At 37.5% G+C, this 23,047-nt stretch overlaps 1 protein-coding gene across 1 annotated transcript; it reads right to left on the bottom strand.

Annotated features, from left to right (window-relative positions):
- Positions 1 to 690: 690 nt before the first annotated feature.
- Positions 691 to 21,471, bottom strand: LOC140951613 (uncharacterized). The gene is made up of 12 exons (XM_073400900.1): positions 21,206 to 21,471; positions 12,497 to 12,595; positions 11,419 to 11,461; positions 9,987 to 10,189; positions 9,071 to 9,151; positions 7,694 to 7,747; positions 7,523 to 7,597; positions 6,761 to 6,930; positions 6,145 to 6,343; positions 4,111 to 5,464; positions 2,513 to 2,893; positions 691 to 1,167 (listed from the first exon to the last, which is right to left on the bottom strand). Exons 1-12 carry the CDS (start codon positions 21,215 to 21,217, stop codon positions 1,142 to 1,144), a joined length of 2,697 nt encoding a protein of 898 aa, XP_073257001.1. The 5' UTR covers positions 21,218 to 21,471; the 3' UTR covers positions 691 to 1,141.
- Positions 21,472 to 23,047: the final 1,576 nt, after the last annotated feature.

Consider the following 23,047-nt stretch of genomic DNA (forward strand, 5'->3'; position numbering starts at 1 on the left):
TTCCTGTAAATCACTCACAGGAGATATAAAAGATATTTATAATTTATAAGAAACGAAATTACGAGGAAATTATCAGGATTTGAGATTATAAGATAAAGCGAAACAGATCGACAAAAATGTAAGACTTAAAATGACCAGAAATTAGCACTACTCTTTTTGCTCACAAACACTTGACATCCACAGTAATAATGCGTCTTTGAATGTGCGGTAGACAGCATGTCCAAGATATATCATGATATATGAAATGCAGAAACGAAAACAATTCAACAATCCAAGAAACCAATCGAAACGCAGGAAGAAGCAAAAAAGTGCGGAAAATCTAGGTTAGCAAACGCGAAACTGACTTCCCAAAGCTATGATTGGCTTGCAACACAAAACTTGGCACGGATTGGTTTTCGAAACGTTTTTTGGGGGGTTCGACCGCAGTAAACACAAAATTATGCAAACGAGACAGATAAGAGACCGGTTTTTTTTTTCTTTATAATGGTATGCTAAAAATGTCATCACTAATCACTGTACAAAAAGTTTCAGCAGTCCACTCTTAGACAATTCAACTAAGGGCCTGTTTACATGGAGTGGGGGACCCCGGTCTAGTGGGGTTGGTTTCTTTTGTTTTCACGCTCTAGGGGACACAAAACAAAAGAAACCTACCCCACTAGACCGGGGTCCCCTACTCTATGTAAACAGGGTCTAATTTATAACATCGATTCATGACTTACTCATCTAATTAAATAAACCAAGAGAACAATAATTTTAAAAATAAAGGAACGCAACTTCCTGTTACAAAAATACAATAACATATTCAGCAAAGTCTTTCAGGTGATTCAATTGGAATAATTAAATAATGAATAGAATCCAATGATTGTTTACCCCTCTACCCAAGCCACAAAATCTCTCATTAAATCTGGCACTATAAAGTAGATAAAAAATCTAGTGCATCAAAATTGTAGAGTGCCTCGCATGAGCAAAAATTTTTGGAATAACACTTTCCCGCGGTAAAACTTGTATAAACATTCTAAGACAAAAACCCCGTTTGTCTCATTAATATTTCTAATCAAAATGAGTTCGACGTTTTCTGAAGTGGAATGGTTGATATATTAAAAAATCTTTCAATAACGAACGAACCGGACCTTTTTTTCTGTCATACGTAACTTGCATTGCTTCCTCCTGCAAAGCAAATAACAAAGGGTTAAATATGATTAGAGTGACAGTAACTCAGAATCCCAGGCATCAAACATACTACATCAACGCTGACAGACGGTCTTTTTGCATCAAGGCTGACTGACTACTTTTCTTGTCGTACAATGTTGTACCGGGTAGGAAACGCCTGCTCTTACAGACTATTCTGCTGACCACTAATTGGTGAAGGAAACGGATATTTCCGCTTAGGCCTTCCCACAAAACTTGACTCCGACCTGACTAAACGTAAATATTTGCTACAAAGAGCGGCGTGCTTGTGCATGGGCAAAAATTTAATATTTAAACTAAACAAAACGCTTTTCCCCGGCGCTGAACAACGTGGTTCTAGCCATCGCTATGAATAAAACACTAAATGCAACCTTCCAAGAACTACTAAACAGTACTTTGCAGTGGCACTTATCGCTGTACAGTCTAAACTAACTGAGGCATTTTTAGTTGCAATGAAATGTTTGCGATATTTAAGAGTAAAAGTGTGAAAGATACGAAAACAAGTCATTCGACCGAACTGTTCCGTTAAACTAAACTAGTAAAATCTAAATTTGCTGAGATGTATGGTGACGTTAATGCTGAAGAAGATCGCGAGAATACAATATGTCTATTCAATCGAAGCTACAGAGCCATTTACTAACAAAGCTTGTCAAATGTCGCTGGGTTGAAAAACGTCTACCACAACTTTTGGTAATAATTCTGGAACAAAACGTAAGAGCGAAAGAACATTCGTACCAAGTCCGTGAAAAAATAATAATTATTGGAAAACAGGTAATTTCTTTAATTTCTGTTTTGAAAAGAATCAAAGCGACTTTATAACATACCGTAAACTTCCGCTTATGAGGCTCCCCCCTCCCGTTATAGACCCAACTACCAGTAACCAAAAAAATATCTCCGATCATAACCCCCACGGAATAAACACCCCCCTTTAGCTTTCGATTTGTGTCGACGTTTTGAAGCTTTAAAAAAACGAGTAAAATCAAAAAGTATTTTGATCAGTACTGTTTTGTAGCTTGTTTTTGAACGCTTAAGCAACCTCCCCGCCCCCCTCCCCGATATAAGCCTCTCCGTTTATAAGCCCTCCTAAAACCCCTTACAAAGTTACATAAGCCTAGGGCTTAAAAGAGGAAGTTTACGGTACTTTGTCCATAGGTGAAGAATGGTACGTGACGAAAGCTCGCGCGCGTTCAACTCCGTTAAAACGCGAGACAAACAATCCAACCAAGCTATCAAACCTTAGATACTTCTTCGTCTCAGTATTAACACTGATAAATTAGATCTGCGGGGTGCTGAGAAAGGTACTGGTTTACATTCATTTCATTACCTCGAGGAAAAGTTCTCTTTTTCTTCTCGAACTCCTTCATGAAACTTGGAACCTGGTCCCCGGAATCTTCCGATGGGCCTCTCGGAATAACGATCGGTTGGGTTCGGCGGTTGTTCGACAACCTTTGTTTCCACTCAGGCGTCTGCGGAGACCGATCAATTTTGTCAGGTACTCTGATTGGCGATGTCTCTCGGCGTTTCCTCCTTTCGACAATTTCTTTCTTCCACTGCGGTATTTCAGGTGACGTCTTGGGCTCGTTTTCTTTGTTGGACATTTGTACGCCATTAATAGTTTCGGGCCGATTTTTTCGTCTTTCCGCGAGTTCTTTCTTCCACTGTGGTACTATAACCGAGTTAAAAGTATTTGTAGGTTGGGGACGATCTATCAAAAAAAAAAAGACAAAAAATGACAAAACCGAAAAAAACGTTAAGCATTCACAAGAAGGAACTGAAAGTTTGGAATGTCAACTGATACAACTCACTCCGCGCGAAAGATAGAAAACCTTAAAAGTATTCTTCTTTTCCCGATCCGATTTAAATGCGCAGAAAATTTTCTCTTCCATCTATCGAACGTCTGTAGCAGACTTCGTTGGCGCATCCCTTGAAATGATAGTTTTTTCGGTCGAAGAGGGATGGGTTTTTCGTTACAAATGGTAAACTAAACACTCAAGATAAACAGTATTTGCAGGTCAAATTCTGACAGCCGCGGGAAAATATGGAGCTGGTACCGGCCAAAAACGCGGGAAAAACCTGTTTAAAACATCTCAACACCAGAATCTACCCCAGTCGCTAAGTGGGGCAAATTAAATGTGAACACATTGCATCAAGTGAACTCCGAGATGAAAATCGGCGAGTACCTCCTACTGCCGGCACTGTCGTCCATCCTGAGACTCTTATAACTACCCCAATAAGTTCTTACTTTCCCGGCACGTTCAATCGTGAAACCGATATCGAAAAACCAATCGATAGAAATCAATACTCACACGCTAAGAAGGTCTCATTATTAACCTGTGATCAGGCGGCCCTCCTTCCTTTTTTTCTTTGGAGCCATCACTCTTGTCCAAAAAAAGAAGACTTGATCGCAGGTTATAACATATCGGATTTATCGATCGTTATAGAATCGCTTAAAACTTACTACTTTTTCTTTAGTTTATGCATTTAAAAATTGTGTCCGCTACTCAAGGTTTGATTGTTGCTCTTTAAATGTAGATTTCAAAGTCGCTTGCGAAGTCTGTATAACAAAGTCGCCTATTGATAAAACTAAATGAAAAATTGATAAATAACAATTACTCACAAGAAATTCTTTTATTGATTTCCATCAATTTCCGATATAATTAATCAGTTACTATCGATTGTTATCGAAGTCTATCGATTATCAATTTTATCGATTGAACATGCCAGGTTACTTTACATAACAAAGAGAAAGGACTGGGAACGAAGCTGTATCGCCGGCGCTAAAAATTGGAAAACATACAGGCCACCCAAAATTTGCAACGGCTTACGTTTATAAAATAAATATTTTGATGACTCTGAAGGTTGTAGTCTCATTTTCGTAGGCTTATTTTTCCCGTCGATTAAATTTAAAAGTAACTCCCATACCTGGCCTTGTTGTAACGTTCTTCTTCCTCTGAATAAGGTCAATCTTCCATTTCGGTAACACCTCCCCTGTATAGGAAGGTCTGTAGGCCGAATCAAACGTATCTGCCCTGTCACGCAAGTCACTTCCGTGCCTGGCTCTCCACAGATCACCGTGTGACTTCACATTGTGTGACACAGGGTCACCAACCGATACAGCAGTTGAGGTTGCCCAGGTGCCCATACCTTCTACTTTGGCATGAACTAATTCAGCGCTCTTCCTCCTAGCTGTTAAAGGATCCGGTACCTCTGATGCGGTTACAGTCACTGTTTTGGATCTGTTTGCTGGTTTTGGTTTCTTCTTAGGCGCCACCTTTTGCGGTGCACTCACATAATTAGACGAGACCGTAACTATGGAGCCGCCTCTTGGACGCGAGGAGGCTTCGACAACCTTCGGTTCTGATCGTTTCATCGTCCGCTTTTCCGAGGTTATCGCCGAAAGAGCACGAACGACGTGATACTCGGGGGATGATTTTGCCTCTTCCACGGCGGCATGTACTGACGCATAGTCATTTACATGAACACGAGATGAAGTAACCGTCTGCGAAAAGGATTGTGTTACTGGTTTGATAGGTGATGTACTGGAAGCCGTTACTTCGGAAGATGTTCGTACCGCCATCGGAACGACTTCGGACGTTTCAACTGCAGGACCCGCAGATAATGTCCCCGCTGATTTTAAGGATGGTGCTACTTCAGAATCCGCAACTTTTTGGGACCTCTGAGTTGTGGGCGCAGTTGGATAAAAAATTGGTTTCAAACGCACGGGTTGAAATCTTCCCCGCATATCCTCAGTTGAGTCATTGTTAACTGCAGGTTCTGGCTTCGGTATAGGGCGTAAGTGAACATTATGAGGTTTGATACTATCGTTCTCTTTGTCATTGTCGCTGTCAGTAGCTGAAATGCCTTGTTTAGGCACAGAACGTAGGCGGACGTTTAATGCATTCCGACTAAAATCGCTGTCATCTTCGGATCTCGTCGGTACTGGATCGCGTTTCCCAACAGGTCGGACCATAACATTGTGAAGCAAATTAGTTCCATTGTTTTCTGTTTTATTAGTGAATCGTTCGGATCTCTGAGTAACTGGACTTAAAACAACACCATTCAAAAGTGTACTTTCCGTCGTTTTATCGTTGTCCATTTCTTGGTGTTGTTTTGCTCGATTGTGTCTCCGTTGTTCATGAAGTTTCCTCCTCGCCTCGGCTTCTACTAACCAAGCTGGTTTTTCCGGTTCCTTCTCCACTCTCTCTTCCTTGAGTACTTGATTCTTTTTGTTCTCAGCAGCTGCACGGACGATTTCTGCCGCACTAACCTGAGGACGCTGAAGAAAATAAATAACATGGAATATTACCCTTCTTCGGTGCTCTTCCCGAAAGTGGTTCCGTAGAACTTGAACACTGCGCTTTTGGAAAATAGTTCTTAAAAAGTCCATTTTGGGAATGAATATCATAACGTTGTGGTCATTAAGTTTATTTCGAAGCAATCAATAAAAGGAATTTGTACAATTTGCAGAAACAGGAAACGTTGTACAATAAGCGGCCATTTACTCTTGTATTACAAGAGTAAGTATTTAATAGAGCAGAAAGTGTCATGCCAGAAAAGTACTTACCGAAAATGAGAATTAAACAAAACCAAATATTCCACGAAATTTGTGTATCTTACATCTATTGTCGATTTATCAGACTTTTTCTTCTCTTGCAAGAACCACAGAAATAAGACAAAAACAGTGCTCAGTGGAATAAGCCTGAATTTCGGCCATCTCTACTCAGGCTAGGGCGGAATGGATTATTGTAATTCTTAATAAAAAAGATAGAATTAAAATTTCATTTTGTTTTTTAAGGCAGCAGGCCCTAAACTGATTAACATCGTAGGGTGGAGAAACTACGCAAAGTCTTCAACAACCGCAAGTAATTACAAGTGCTTACGGACTTAAAACTACATGTAAGAAAAGAACCAACCAACTAACAAACAAACAAGATGATGTTTTAAAATTCAACTTACCACATCGTCTTTATGGAGGTTTTTCTTGCTTAAAGCCTGAGCGAGTCCCGGTAGCGCTATTCCTGCCACCGTCTGACTCTTAACCTTGGGCTTAGGCTTGGTTCGTGGTTTTACTTCACCACCTGCATCCATTTGAGGAGGGTCCTTTATGATGAAGTTCCCGCCTGACAAACCCACTCCGGTTTCATCTTCGTCCATTCTACAAGGAAGAAAGCCTCACAATCAAAACTCTCAACACCTGACCAGTAGCTGCACCTGACCAGTAGCTGTAGAACCCACCCGTGCAAGCAAAGCAAGTTTATACGACACGTGATATTCACATGCACTAACATGTTTCGGGGGTAAAAGAAGTCTGCCGGCTCGAGTAAAGAGTATCGCTCTTGAAAAGCCCCAACTACCACACTTTAGTTCCAGCCACCAAAACAATGGCATAAAGGGAAAACCTATCCAGCGTAGCAGCCCTTTTCTTTCTAAAGCGAATGAGGCGCGAGGAAACATGCGTTGCGATGAGTCATTTCCTGGGGACCATGCTCCCTCGCACCAGGAAACGACTGCTACGCCGCGCTGCTAAGCAAGCCTCCACAAAAGAGAAAGTAGTTGCTTTTTAGCGACTTACGAGTCATCTTCTTCACTAATAGCATTTGTATCGTCCCAGTCGTCTGTTACTCCTGACTTCAGACTCTTTCGCCTAGCGGCTGCCGTGGGTTTCCTACGTCCCTTCAACGATCCTGATCTTCCGAGTGGAATTTTGGACTTTTGAGGCTCCAAATTCAGTTGCGACGAAGTCTGTAACGAAGAGAAACGATACTTGTTATGTTTATATACGTACCTAACATTTAAAATACGCTGAACTAACATTTCAAAAATATGTTTTAAGTGCGTGTTATCTAATGGACGCAAAACAAAAGGCCACTGGACGAGAGGAACAAAACGGCGCACATTTTCCGTCGTCGAGTATCAGAATCATTACCGTTATGAACAGAAATTGAAAATTAAGTTGTAGTTAAAATTTAAAGACGCGTATTGAAAGCTAACAAACCCTATGTCCTTAATACGGCGGGGAAGGACGGGGGGGGAAGAGGGTGGAAGTTTGTACATGTCAGGGAAAAAGGGAAAGGAAAGTAATTATTTTATAAGTGAAAACGACATACACTTTGGAGAGGAGGAGCATAGTGTAAACTGGAAGACAGTGAAGTGTTACTACCTTTCGAGTGAGAGAGAAAAGAGAAAGAGAGAAAGAGAAAAGGTAGCATGCTAGATAGCGTCCCACGCAGACGTTCTTAGCGTTTGATAACGCATTCTTTCCCCTCGTTGGGGAGGATTTCATGACGAGCCAGAAGACCGTCTGCGTGATGGGGAGGCTCCAAGCTTTACTTACCGACACGACTACTGACAAATCAACCTCTGATGCGGATTTGCTTCTTTGTTCTCTAGTCTCTGTGACTCCTGTCTGCTGGAAAAAAATGTCGGAGACAACATTGAGTGAGTGAGTGAACGAGCACCAGGAAAAGGAAGAAAACAATGCATGCACGGTTTTGAAATAACTCACTTGCTTTTCACTTGACACGGAAGGTGCTGCTCGAATCTTCTTCAAAAACTGTTCCTACAAATAAAAAGGTGGAGCAGAGTGACAATAATGCTCATATGCCAGATTGCTATAGTTCCGCTCTAATGCTAAATACCCACATTAGTTTTATTCCAAGCCAATAACGGTAACGACTAACTTTTAAAAGTGGTAAGTAACAGATGGGAAAAAATGAAATAAGACCATGAGTTGAGAAGGATGTTTTATTAGAATGATCATACCATTACATTTCGTCTTCCGATCAAAAATTTAGAACTGAAATAGAGTGTACGCGCCTGTACGATTGGCTATGGAAGTCGTAAAATTTAGAACCGAATGGCGGTGTTATTTTCTTACGTGAATGATCTTCTTTTTCCTGCATCAACCGATCTTGATTCCTATATCCATGCATATTGTGGTCTAGGGGTCGAATTTGCTAAGAATTGTAACACGACATGGTGGGCATAAAGGAATAAAGAGCTCTTATCTTTTCTATTAATTTTTTCAAAAAGATCCTTTTTCAACAAAACACCTTAACGTTATTCTGTTTAAGTTATAATTACCAAGACTTAAGTACACTGCAAATAGCACAAAAACTGTCATAATCCCACACTACTAACACTGATAACAAGACCATGTAAAAGCTCGCTTTGTTATTATTATTTTTTAATTAAAACCAGTTGATTCCCCTAGCAACCTTTGTGGTTTTGCAGGTTTTAAAAGTATGGAATCCCTAATTAAAGGGTTTCCATGTCTCCATTGAAACAGTGGGTATAATAAAACAATTATGAGGGAGGTTAAAGGTTAGGAAAAGCGCTGATATTAAATGACCAACAAACTACAATGTCGCCCTTCCCAACACAAATATACAGCGCGATGGTTGAATTTGCTAAGAAGATTACTGCAACATGGTGGGAATAAAGGCCGGGAATCCGGAGCTCTATTTTCCTGTCCATTTTCAAAAATGCAACCTCACTCTGTTCTGCGCGGCAGGATTAGCTCAGTCGGTAGAGCGCTTGACTGCAGAGCGGGAGGTCGCGGGTTCGATTTCCGGGACCGGACCAATACTCAACTTTATCTTTACTTTGCGGTGCAGTGCAGTACTCCCTTTGCCCCGCAGGCGGCTGGACCTTCGCGTGGCTCGGATGATCACGTAAAATGGCGGTCCCGTCTCTATTAGGAGACGTAAAAATATAGTGTCCCCAATTAGCACTTTCGTGCTAAATACGTTGACACTGAAATAAAGTGCTTTTTTTTTTTTTTTTACTGCCAAGACTTGAGTAAACTACAACTGAAACAAAAACTGTAATGATCCTAATCTACTAACACTGACGCCAAGACTATGGCTAAGTGCTCACTTACTGTATCAGGATCTCCTTCTATATTTTGTCCAATTGATGACACAACCGCTTCTGGCGCTTTCCTGGCACTTTTACTTATTACCTGCATATACAACCAAATAAAATGTCTGCATGACTGCAACACCTTAAAATCTGTAGAAAGCCTTTTACCAATAACTGCAAACATACATAGTGATGCCCCAGCCAAAAGGCTCACCTCTAAACGTTTTGTTGGATATGTTAAAGGTCAAATTTTATTTCAGGTTAAAATTTCTTAACCTTGGTTGATTCTTAATTTCCTTTGTCTTCTAGGGCTAGGAGACATTCGAAAGTGAGAATCAACCTAGGTTCAATAAAAGTTAACCTGAAATCAAATTTGACCTCTAACAAGATATACACCGCCGTTTTCAAAGCAATTTTCAGGATACTAGTTAATTTTCATGCACTAATAACAATTCCCAAGAAAGTCCTGCACCTCCCTTAGATTTAAAGCGAGTAATATGTTTGATAATGATATTCTTTTTAAGAAGCAGTTTTGAACATTGGTTCAGCCATGAATTTTCACACATTTCTAACAATTTGATGAATCTAAATCTCGGGACTACCCGAGTGTTCATTCTAGAGAGTGTTACCGGGGCACAAATATACCACAAACAAACAAAACAACAACGAACTAAACTAAACTGAGAAAACAATTATTCGGCAATTTTTGAGAAGAAAATTGTATACAGCTACACATAATGTATTATTAATTTATTATTGGTTGAATTTTATTATTATTATTATTATTATTATTGTTAATTTTGGTATGGTTATGTTTGATAACGTGTTATAAACGAACGAAACATGTTTTAAACAAGTATACATAGTGGCTCTGACCATTAGCTTTTGTAGGTCATCATTAATTTGCAGCTGTTTATGTACAGTGTGTTCCTTACCTCTGCTCTTTCCTGAACCTCCACCAGGAAAGCATTCTGTTTTCTCTTTTTAGAGTTGTCTCCTGAGTCACTTTGTGCAGTTTCGCCTCCTGAGCTGCCAGACATTGCACGCGACTCCTTTGACTTGCCCACAGACTTTAAATTCATCACCACAGAAGTTTGTTTCTTCTGCAGCTCATCAATAACATCATTCTCCTTTAAATCTGAAAAAAAAAAAAAAGTTCTCAAACTTATAAAAACAAATCAAGAAGAGAAATAAAGGAAAATCACATCCTAGAAGGAGGTTTGGAGATCGGATCTCAATATTATTGCATAAAATGTTTGCCAGTTTTAGCTCAGAATTTCATAAAAAATCACTGCATAGTTAAAATGTTATGTTGAGATGTCGTAAATCCAGACCCGCAGCACACCTATCTTACAGCGTTTTCGATTGACCATATTCCAGAATAAAAATCAATGGAATAAACTCAACAAATCATCTGCTATCGCATTAATTGTATTGCAATATCTTAGAAATCTGCTTAAAATAAAACATTAATAGAGAGGAGAAGTGTGACGTCACATTACCATGGTAGCAAAATTTCTGGATGCAACGGCGACAGCGAACAGCAAAAAAACAATAGGTTTAGATTGGCAAAAAACATCTTTGCACGTGCATCACACTTTTTTGTACATTTCATAGCCGTTGCTGCATGACCGCGACAAGAAACTTCCTAATTTTACGTGCCCACTTTATGGAGTAGGTGAGCACAACACAAAAATTTTGTGTTTCTTTTTCTAAATTTACTTATGGTCCTTTCAGATTTAATCCAGAAAATTCCGCCAACTTCTGACAAATTAAATGAAATTAAATAAGATCAATGAAGTTTGAAACAGTGTGAATCCACTTTTTTTTAAGTGACATTTTGGTTTATTGTCATCCAAAATTTTTGCTACCATGGCAATGTGATGACTTCTCCTCACTATGTATGTAGCATTTAAGTGGTCCAAATACTCACGGTGCAAGAGACTTTTAACAAAACTTTTGCGTATTCTTATTCTGGAATACGATCAATCAAATGCACCCTTAAACTTATACCTAAAAAAAACCTTGGCTGCACCTCATTTTTTCAACCCTTTTATGTGTTTAACACATGTATACACATATTACTTAATACCAAAAATTAAAAATTAACTGATAACTTCCCTTTCATCTAATTGCCTCTTTTTTTTGGACAATACTTCAAATGATTATCTTAAATTTAACAAGCACCTCTAATGATTACCCATGATAACTAAGGCAATCTTTTCATGATGCGTATGAAAATAAGGTATAGTGTGTGTAACTGCATCATATGCATGAACGAGTATAATACATTACTTACATTGAAATGTGCTCCTAATTTTGGTCATCTAAATTGACTGCAATAATTGAGTACAATGATTACCATACCTGGAATGATTCTTCCATTTTCTTGAACTGACCTAGATCCAGTCTGAGAAAATGCCAAGAGAAAGGGTAATATTTATTAAAAAAACAACTAAATTAATTTAGAATTTGACCCCTCTAACCAGGGGTACTTACTATTTTCATGGAGAAATCTGAAATTTTGGTTGGAACCTGAATAAAACAGTTTACTCACATTGTTTTTGGGCTGCAACAGAAAATTTGGGTTGTTGATGGAGGAATTGCAAATTTTTTTCCACTATTTTTCCACTCTACAGTTGATTTTTATATGCCTTGTAGCCGTGCTTCTCCCACAAGATCAAATTTAATTTTCACATGTTTATGCACAAGATTTTAAACTGGATGGTATATGTTAATAGTAAGCACCCAGGAGAAACAATTCACACTAATGAAGGGCTACATAGTGCTTAAAATGTCAGCTTTGAAGTTTCTTTATGGTGGTAAATTGACTTATTACATCACTGTCGTTAATTCAACTAAATTTTCTTCTATGCAATGTTGTTGGTAATCAGGTCTTATTATTGTCCAATTATTAATCACCACTAATACACTTATTTACATTATATTAGTCTGCAAATGACATGAGACAATTAGGCTAACAATACTTAGACAAGGGTAATGTCACAAAGGGCTGGGGACTGGGGATTTACTACTATGAGCATGACTCAAAGAAAACAAGAGGAACACAAAACCAAAGGAAGTTTCTAGATGGCTAATTCCCTGACAGATTTGCACGTACCCAGCAACAAGAAACCCTACAGTGACAGCCCTCTTTCCCAAGGCAAGAGGACTAGAGAGAACTTTATTTTATCCCTGCATGTAATAATAAGTGGCACTGCCCTTTAAGATTGCTGTTGATTCTTCTCTGTAAGGTCAGTGGTTTATCTATGGGTAACCACTTTGCATATAATTCCTGAGACATGCAAAATGCAGTTTTATTTATATTTCTTTTTAATTCAATTAATCACACTACAATAACCTAAGTGTAAGAATAAACAATAATAATAATTTAATATTTTATTATTATTATTTATGTATTACACAAATATTATTTTAATCTTACTGTTTGAAGAAGTGCTTTCTCCTTTTCTTTCTTTATTCTGTCAAGCAAGCTCAGCACAGAATCAACATCATCCTTCATCTCCTCATCAACACCATCACTCTGAAATCAATTAACCCAAATAAGATAACTGTCAGGAGACAAATTGGCCATTAGCTATTTTTAAGTGTGGCCAAGACTCCATGGTAAGGAATTGAACCAGGGTCACTGGGTGGTTAAATATCATAATATCATTAAGTCAATGTTAATGACTGAAAGCGTGACCTGTCAAATGTATGGGAACATATATATACAGTCACCCATGCATCTTGTATAAGTCCCCGGTTTAATAGAGGTGTTTAAGCTTAAAACAGGTTCATTTTACACCAAAAATAGTCCTCTGAGAGGACACAAGCTTACTGGTGATGAATAGTCGGTACTCCACTAACCATAAAAAGGAAGAAGGAAGGACTCTACGGAATTCGTGGAAAAAATATGGCCGATGCCAGGTTTTGAACCCAGCAATGCTACTCAGAACAAGAAAAAGAAAAAGAAGAAAAATTAATTCTATAGGGCGATAGGGGCAATAGCAGATATTGAACATGGTACCTTTTGGACCGAAGGTTACGTGTTTACGCCATGCGCTACAAGAGCTATAGAAATGATCTTGCCATCACTCATTTATTCATTAATTCTTACGCCAATGACAGAATAAAGCTTTTGGCTATAAGACAGTAAGCTCAAAAATAAAGCTTTGGGAGTCACTGAATGATTTTCATTTCTACTTAGGGGGAGGGGCAGGGGGGGGGGTTACATGTTATACAGGATTCACAGTAATACTATATTTCCTATCCCACAAATTCAGATCAAAATCAGGGATTTGTCTGCACATTCTGTCAGACCTTATCCCCAAAGTTTTACTCAATCTTTCCTAATCTACTTTCAGCCTATTTTCGGACCAAAATGACTGTGATAATGGTTAAGTTAAGCAGCCCTCACCCCAACCTGAATTAAGGCTGTCAGTCTAATACATAATGAACGGCTTCTACAAAAAATTAACAAAGCCGACCTAGGTTTCCATGGAGCATTTATGAACTTTGATGAATTTAACAGACAGGACAAATAAAGTAAAAAAATTGTATCAGACAACAAGTTAAGTGTTAAAACAACAATATAATTATTATTGTAAAAGACTGTTACTTAAAACCCAAAGTATTAATATTTAATATCTTGATCTGTCTGCCAGATGTCTGTCTGGAAGATTATACCCTTCCTTTATTAAAGATAAATCTTAAATAATCCTTTAAAGCCTTAATTCCAACAAAGGTATTTTAAAAAAGTGTGCCACATACATGAACATGTATCAAAATGCCAAAAATAGTAATATTTTGGCATTATAGCTATCATTTCAGTCAACTGGTGTTTGTCATGCTGAACTAAATGATTTGAATCTAGTTAAGTTGCAGTGGCTAGTAAAAATTCTGTAAAGGTTACACTGAGAGCAAAAGACTATGATCCTGGGCAATCAAACTGACAGACAGAGAAACATTAAAAAGACAACTCAGCCCAATAATTGAGAAAATAATGGGGGAAGAAACTATAAAAAGCTAATTATAATAAAATATAAAACTGTTCTAGTGAGGCCTTAAACTGCTGTTTTATCTTTTTAAAACAGCAGTTTAAGGCCTCGCTAGAACAGTAATATATTTTTTAATTATGCTGCTGAAGAACAACATGAACAGCTACTTATAACAATAAGTAGATCGATTAAAAAAATTTAAAGAACAAAAGACACAACGTTTTTTTACAATGGTACATGATAAAATTTTTATATGCTTCATATAATCTTCATCCATAACCTGATAAATGACTGATGCTAAAAATATAACATCCTCGTCTTACAGATGTATCTGATTTTCATTTTTCAAGAACACAAAATTAAGTCTGGTAACTGGTCATAGAGTATGTCCCCAGTGTACCACTCAAAATTAAATTTTCTTGAAAAAGCACAAACAATCAAACAAAATGAAATGCTATCCATGGAATTCAACCACACAAAACATCCCAAACACTCCATGCATTTGTGCACGGTACAAAAAAAATTGATTGAACAAAAACATCATGGATGCAAAGCTGGCCCGCACGCTTACTTTTTCCTAGCCTCCCTATGACACAAAGAGGTCTCTACAGAGAACAGAGGATGCAAAGCAGAGATTTGGGATCCCAAAATATGACTTTGACATGAAATTTTGTCATTATTATTACAATTATTGCAAAATAACATTTAAATAATTCTTTAAAAAGGTAAGCTGGATATGATGGGTAAGACACACCATTACCTATTCATTATAAAAAATTTCTTGGTTTCTGATTTGCTCAAAACCCCAGGCTCATTCTTCATAACTGCAGCTGCTTTTACCAAATTTGGAAGACATTTGACCAAATCACTACAAATGACATCAATTGTTCCAATATCAAAAGAAAGAGGACAGAGGAAGGTAATGGTAGCTCAGCTGTTTTTGGCAGAACCGAAGATTTCACACATTATGTGACGAAAAAAATAGCCAAACTACAGCCTAAAACATAACAAGGATAGCAAAATCACCACTTAATGTACCACAACTACTACTGAAGAATATTACTTGCAAACAAAACTTCCAAGGACCAGGCAAATGGTCAAGAAGACAGGAACTTTATGAAGATTGATTAAGTAGGAAATAATATCATTATTTTAAATAACTAATAGAGTACTCTGTCACTAATTATTGGATTTGGCTTTTGCATGATGCAAAGAATTATACAGATCTCAGAAGGTGTACCTGCTTTGGTAAAAAAAAACACCCTCCTCAATCTGCATAATTCTTCAAAATTGTCATTACTCAGCCTCATCCTCATCCATATGCTTGTAACTCAATCTATAACATTGACACCGCATATAACTCTTTGAGGATCAAAAAAATTGTGATTTAACTGCATGCAAGGAGAACTTCAGGAAACTCAGCTCAAAAATACGGTAAGTGAATTATTAACTTCTAAGAAAGCTTTTTGTGTTTACTGTTGCAGAGTTAATGCAGTGTGTAAATCACTTAATTATTTTACATTACTCAAGGAAAGAGAAAACGGTTATGGAGAATTTTAAACTCTACCAAAAGTGCAAACTTCTTGCCCATGGAAATGCCACAGATTTAAATTTCCTATTTCCTCATAAATGATACGTTTTGAATAATCTGAAGGAGGAAGTTTCTATATAGCAACACAATCACTTACAAATCTCTGTTTAAGATTCCCTTTCCAATCATCTCTACAAAAATATGGTTGTTTTGGATAATACAAAAAATAGGAAGAAAACATATTGGACATATTTAAAGGCAGAAGACAAGTTATAGTAGCTTTTAAAAACACAGTAATATGTATGAGCAATAACCACAGTTATTACCTCAAGTAGCAACTTGAAAACAAAACCAGTACGAAATAATATAAACAACACTGTAATTAGTTCAGAGTGAGTTGAACTTGAACACAATAGCTTCAGCCTCTTGTTCTTACCTGTGAGTTAAAAACTGTTAAGCATATAAAAACCATATTTCCCTCAAATGAGGTCTTGACAACTACATGTGGTTTGTGTATGATGGCTAAGTAATGCGTGCAGTTAATGGCTTTTGACTGTCAGATAGACTTTTGAACATGAACTGATTTGTCATTAACGGGCAGGAAATTACAAACTCGTCGAGATAATTACTAATAAGAAAAGAATGGATCGAAGCACTCATGAAGCAAGGCAGGAGGGAAAGTAAAGAAAGAAAAATGGACTTTAGAAATCAATCCAGGACATGCAGGTACTATTGTCAGCTATAAAATTTTAAACAAAGATGAACAAAATGAAACTCTATCACTTTCATCATTGAATCTGAATGATTTATGACAAAAACTAACTGCAAAAATCTTTGTAGTGGGATGCAAATTAACTGTCACATATCTGTGTGAAAGTTGCAATTTCAGTCCAATACATGCACCTGGCAGGAACAAAAGAAATTTTTAAAAAGTTAAATAGTTTTGTAACTAAACAAATCTATTTCAAGTGAGACTTCAAAAACTTCTTCAAGAAAAGTGTCCTCTTGGCAATTATAAACTGCTTTTAGTTATTCATGGGGAAGTTAAATTGAAACCTTAAAAATTGAACTAATGAGAAGACAATGGAGATTTGAAAATTAATAAAAAATGGATTAACATCATCCTGAAATAATTAAGTAACAATCAGACTTACTCTTGATTTTAATTCTTGTCTGCTTCTTGGTCACTAAGGACTGCATAACTTGAGTTAATTAGTGAAGACTTGTTTACATTATATGTAATAACTGGCTCTACCAGGAAACAGATGCAACTGTTATTAAACATTAAAAAAGATAATTGCTTTTAAAGCCACTCAATCACAAAGCAAGCTTAACATCAACTATGCATAACCAAACTTTAAGTTCATGCATACAAAACATACTGAGCAAATTTTTGGAATGTGATAATCATTGAAGGCAGCTAAATTAAATATGCTTTCATCTTGCTAATGCTAATGTGGTAAAATTAATAATTTGTAGCACTGTGGAAGAAGAACAGCAAATAACTTCCTTTTAAAATTATAATTAATTTCTCTTCTTGGCATGAAAATCAAAACTGATAACCTAAGTTCTTTATAAGGTAAAAATAACTCTATAATTAGAAGATTTCTTGTGCTTTTAATTAAATGCCATAGAGGAATAAACCAATGGAATAAAGCTAACAAATATTGTATTATGAGGTACGATCCATTGAAAGGCAGGTACGATCCAGTGAAAGATAGGTATGAATCCAAAGAAAGCAGGTCACAAACTAGTTATTTCTTGATTATACTGCACGTTTGCCCATAATGCCCCTCGACAGAGTTTGTTACTTGTCTCGATATATTGACAAACAATTATTGTTTCTCAATATATCGAGACAAGTAATTAAATATCCTTAGCTTATTCTTTCTACTTGGTGATGTAATTTTTCAGTTCAAGTATGACTTAAAATAATTTTACCAAAAGAAAACAGGTCAAAATTTTTAGCTTTGTCTTGTCTTGCATTTTTTTTATGTTGTATGGTATGCTTGATGAACCAACCAGGCAAGAGACAAAAACAAGCAATCTGAAACACTATGATGCTTTATTTAATTTCTGTATGAGTGTACCACTGAAGTAGGAAGTAATAACTGGCCCATCCATTAGCCAGAATTAAAATTATCATAAATGTACTTGCAACTTCACAGTTTAGAAGGGCTTGGTATCATAATATGATTATGACTTACTTCATAAAATAACTAAGATAGTACTCACGCTCTGATTGGCCAAGAGGCATGTTTGCATGAGAGTATGTAAACATGGTTGTGGCGTCAAGATGTTTTGCTTTTCGCATGCTAATCATGCAGGCATGAATTTCAAAAACTTTTTTAGTTGAACACTCAACAATTTTACTTAACATTTACCCATTCCCTCGTCAGCTGAAACTTGGAAAATCTTTACAAAACATGCTGTGTCAATTTTTTTTCACTTACGCTGACATTTTAAGTAAGAAAAATCCATACTTTGGAACACCTCTTTTTTGCAAAACAAAAACTGATTACACAAGCAAGACTTCATGTACAAAACTTCGTGTCTAGTGAGAATTTCTCTTTTAATCAGCATCATAACAAAGAGTGTTGCATTTTTTCTCAGAAAAGTTAATTTATAAAAGCAATAGAAAACTTTTTTCCCTTGTATTTGCATAGCCTGATGTAAACACGAGAGGCGTTGGGAGAATTCTCTACATTTATGTAAACCCTGGACTTCATCTCAGGTTTGCATAGCCGTCTCAGATTCTCCCAACCCCTCTCGTGTTTATATCAGGCTATGCAAATACAGGGAAAAAGTTTTCTATTGTTCAAGGAGTTCATTGTAGTGGCAACTGTGTGCCTAGTTTAGTTTCATAGTATTTTTAGCTTATTTTCTCTTTATTCTAACTGCACATACTGTAAACTGCCACTTATATGCTCCCCCACTTATAAGTCCTCCCAGTTATAGGTCCATCTACCTCTACAAAAGAAATATTATCAGTATACTTTGTGCATTTCCCCAAGTGTAGAAGACATATTCTAGCTGGATATTTAGCATGGCTGGCACATTTTATACTCCCAAGAGTACCTTTGTATTGTTTCACACAATATTTACAGCAATGAAAAATGTGCAATGCCAGAACATGACATGTCATCATCAAGAAGGGTCATGTCTAATAGAAGGGCTGGTGTTTGTAACTGTAGTCCAGTATGAGTTTTTTATCTTTCCGTTATATCAAAAACTTGTGGCAGGGCAGCCTCTGGTGAAAATATGTAAGTAGAAAGCATATTTTCAAATGAGACTTTGTGCAAGTATTGCTTCTCAATGTCGAGGGACAAAATACTTTTTGTCATAAAACTTCAAAAACTTAAAAAGCAACAAGATACTTCTAACTCTCGTTCTGTCATCCTTCACAAAGAAATGAACACATCAAAATGTGGGAAACTTATTCAACAATTACTGGGTATTTTCTAAGATGGCAGACCTCTCATCACTCATTCCCTGGTCCTCCACTTTCCAAGATGGTGGCTGAGTCAAATTTCCTACCCTAAGGACGTTCAGGATGTCAAATTCCCTACCCACGTGCACTCCACTAAGTCTAATTCCCATGGGTTGACCCCCCCCCCCCCCCACATGCTGGGTAAACCATTGATAGCTGCATAAAGAAAACAGCAAAGCATTTTAACCCAAAAATTTCTACCTGATAGGGTTTCAGAGAATTCTGATATTATACAATGGTACAATTTCTCACAACTGATCTCAAATTATGCTAGCCATTGTATTGTACAATCGCAGATATTTACATTCCATCAGATTTGATTTTAAATAATATGCCTTGTTTTTGCAGGTTGAAAACAGTTAAAAAGACCAAATATTTACTGGAATAAGAGCAATTCAAAGGCACTTTAACAGATCTAGAAGTTTTTTCTTCAATGAACTAACCTTTGGAAAAAAATTCTGCACATTCATAGAGATGTGCAAGATAGGGATCACTAGAATAATTATTATTGATTCAATGGAAAAGAGACTTTTCACCTTTGTTGAAGCTAGTTTAATCAAAGTTGCAAAAAATTAAAAATTCACGAAAAGAAAGACTTTGTGATGTCCTCACCATGTACAGTGCGACAAACTATCAAAGTCACACTTCTTTGCTGCAAACACGACCTTTGAATGGCCAGTGAATGTTGAGTGGCCCCAATTGTCTGTCCCACTGTAAATGGGGAACATATTTGGAAGGGGAGGAGCTCTTCTGCTAGTTGGCCAAGCAGGTGGATAATTGACAATTAAGCAAACAATCTGTTCCATGTCCCAGCTCTTTTTGTGAGTCCATCTTCAGGTTTAACTGCACTGATCAGTTGTCTGAAGTGATCAGATTCCGTATCATATGATTTTCTTTATTTTGCCACATCATATCCTAAAAGGGACTCACACATGTACGTGCATAGCAATTGCACGACAAACCTTAGTTGTTTTACATCATGTGACAACACTGAAGGAAATACCCTATTTCAAATACTAGGCCTTCTTTATGCTGGCATGCACAAAGGATCAAATCTTCTGAGATAAGGTCAATGATCAACAAATTATGGATCTACACTTGATCTGATGTACAGTACTTAGCACATACAGATACAGAGCAAATACAGTGTTTTTCTGCAGTGGGCATAAGTCAGAAACAACTTTAAAGAAGACTGAGCTGACGGGGGAACTTTCAAACAAATTTATGAGGACGAGGGCAGAGAGGACAAAATAATTTAGTCTTGGGATCTACAACGTACATTTGTCTACAATTAATGCTAAATAATAAAATCAAAGACGTGCAAAGTTAAGTTATCCGGAAAAAGATTAAGCTTATGTATCAACGCGACATTCTCTGGCAGACAGAAATGAAAACAAGACAAGCTGTGTGAGTTGGAAATATGACACTAGCCTGATGAAGCGAATTATAACTAAGAACATAGGAAATTATTCTGAATTCAATACTCCACAAAGAGAGTTGGCACTTGGAACACACAGTAGCCTAACTTGCACGAACTCTCGAAAAACTCTCGAACCGTGAAGACAAAAAAAGGATTGACACAAACATTGCTATAGATTCGTGTGTTAGAGACTGTCATTTAACTTCAGTAGGTCAACAACAAGATCTAAGCTTATTTTCTATTGTAAGACTGGCACTTTCAACAAATTAATATGCATAAGCCTAAATTCATTTATGTTACGTGAACACGAGTGAGGGTCCGCAATTTGTTCTCGATTAAACTTTCTGCTGGCTCTTTACCGCATTTATAAAATTCTAGAGCGACCAATAACTTTACTTGTTTTGTCTCATCACAAAGGAAATTTTACGAAATATGTATCGAGGCTAGATTTATAATGTCCAGAAAATTTATTATTGAAACGCCGGTGAAACGAAGCACCGTAACGTACCACCAACAATATAAACAAGCCAGTTTCTTTCTAAAGCCCTTGAAGATTTAAGCACGGAAACGAAACGACACCTTAAAAATATCAGCGATTGCAACACAAATCAGCGATTTTCGGTCAAGATCAAGATCTACAGGATCTATCATTTCGTGAGACTGCATATGGGATGGCATGGTTTGCCTAACAAAAATTGACAAGAAAGACATACCTTTACTTCCATTTTTCATTCCTAAGGGAAAGGCTTGAGGATGATAACAGCTGCCGGCCTTTTCTGTTCAGATAGCCCTCTTCACGGCCGGGCATGAAATAGTTCGTCAAAGGTCAACTGCCGGGCTCAGTCTGCAAAAACAAAGCTGTCGACTCCCGCAAGCGACGTGGGGTAAAAATCCACGGCGTGCATTTACGTAACATCCAAACAGCCTAAGTTAATATATTCTCCTTAATCACCTAGGTGAACAAAAATCCCTTGTAAAGACCACCACAATTACCGAAAATTCAATAAACTTAATGCGCTACCAAAGAACAATCACAAAAGGCGGACATAAAACACTGATCACAAGCTCGTGTCAATGCTGGCAAACTGCCGACTTCTGATTGGCTATTGTTGAACGTCCGCTTGCGTAATGAATTGATTTTTCGCACGTTCCGTGCTATGCAATTGTTTTTCGCGCGAACTTGAATAAACGAGATTGTTTACCCAGATATTAGCCCTTCAGCTTTTGGAAAGTTTATGAAAGTGAATCTTGAGATTTCACTGTCTTCTTGCCAACGAAAAAAGTATTTGGTAGAAAAATCAGAAAAAATAAAAGCGAGTTACCATGACTCGGCATTACTGTCATCAAATGTATCATTTGACAGATGTGATTTAACAATAACAAATGGCTAGTCAAAGGTTTTTTTTAACTTTTCAGTTGTTACAACGTTGATCACGAAAGTGATGAAACTTCTATCAATACAATCTTATTTCCATTCTGTCAAAGGAGATATCAACACTAGACAACATCTCTACCTTAATTAGTAGTACTAGTAAATCAACGTTTTCTATCGCACGATCGGCAGAGTCCCATAGACTATATATTCTTGTGTCCATGACATCAGAATATCAAGAAATGGAATGCCAAGGCTGAGAAATTATTGCCTTTAGTCACGTCTCACAGATTTTCAAATTATGAAAGGATCATCAAACAAGATTTCCTGTATCCCTTGGTTAGATGAGCTAATACTGATACGACCGACGAAAAAGTAACCCAACTTGTATTATCAAGTTTGTCCTCATTCCACAATAAGAATTATGCTTGTCTCTCGAAATTTTGCATTTTGCCTCCGATTATTTCGAGAGCTGTTTACAAAGGGTTTTTTCTCATTTTTCTCTTTGAGCCTCTAGCGTTCCCGACTCCTTTTGTGTGCCGCTTTTTATACACGTGACGTCTCGCGACTCCCCCTGATTGGAGGGCTTGCTCCCTGGCCCACAAAAAAATTTCTAAGAGTAGGAGAATAAGGAGATGCCCCTCGGAGATGGAATATTAAATTGTCCGGGGGGTACTCTAGCAAGAACCCTGACCAACAAACCCTGCAAATTGACTTCCTATTTTAGCCAGGCATCAAAAAATCCTGGGGGGGGGGTACTCCCTTACAAGGGCTTAATGGGGACGTGCGGCCAGCCAGGGTATGTTTTTCGGGATTTTTGTCTTAAACAGGGTATCGAATCAGGAGCCCATGATCGAATTTATCATTTTTCTGTCTTAATCAGGGTATCGATTTATCAATTTTTGTCTTAAACAGGATATCTTTTCTTGGACGATAAACAGCAAAATTTTTACAAGCTTTAATGTCTTAAATAGGGTATCAAAAATCGGAATTCTGTCTTAAACAGGGTAGGAAAATCAGCGATATTTGACTTAAACAGGGTCAGGGCACGAGGGGCCACGCCGTACCTCCCCACCCAGGGATATATCGAGTACCCCCCCGGCCAAAAAATCTCTACCTAGACAACAATCTTCATACTATGTCTACCATGCCTACGGATAAGTTTGCCACAAATGATTCCTCA

The sequence above is a fragment of the Porites lutea genome, chromosome 11 (assembly GCF_958299795.1).
Source record: "Porites lutea chromosome 11, jaPorLute2.1, whole genome shotgun sequence".
Classification (NCBI taxonomy): Eukaryota; Metazoa; Cnidaria; class Anthozoa; order Scleractinia; family Poritidae; genus Porites; species Porites lutea.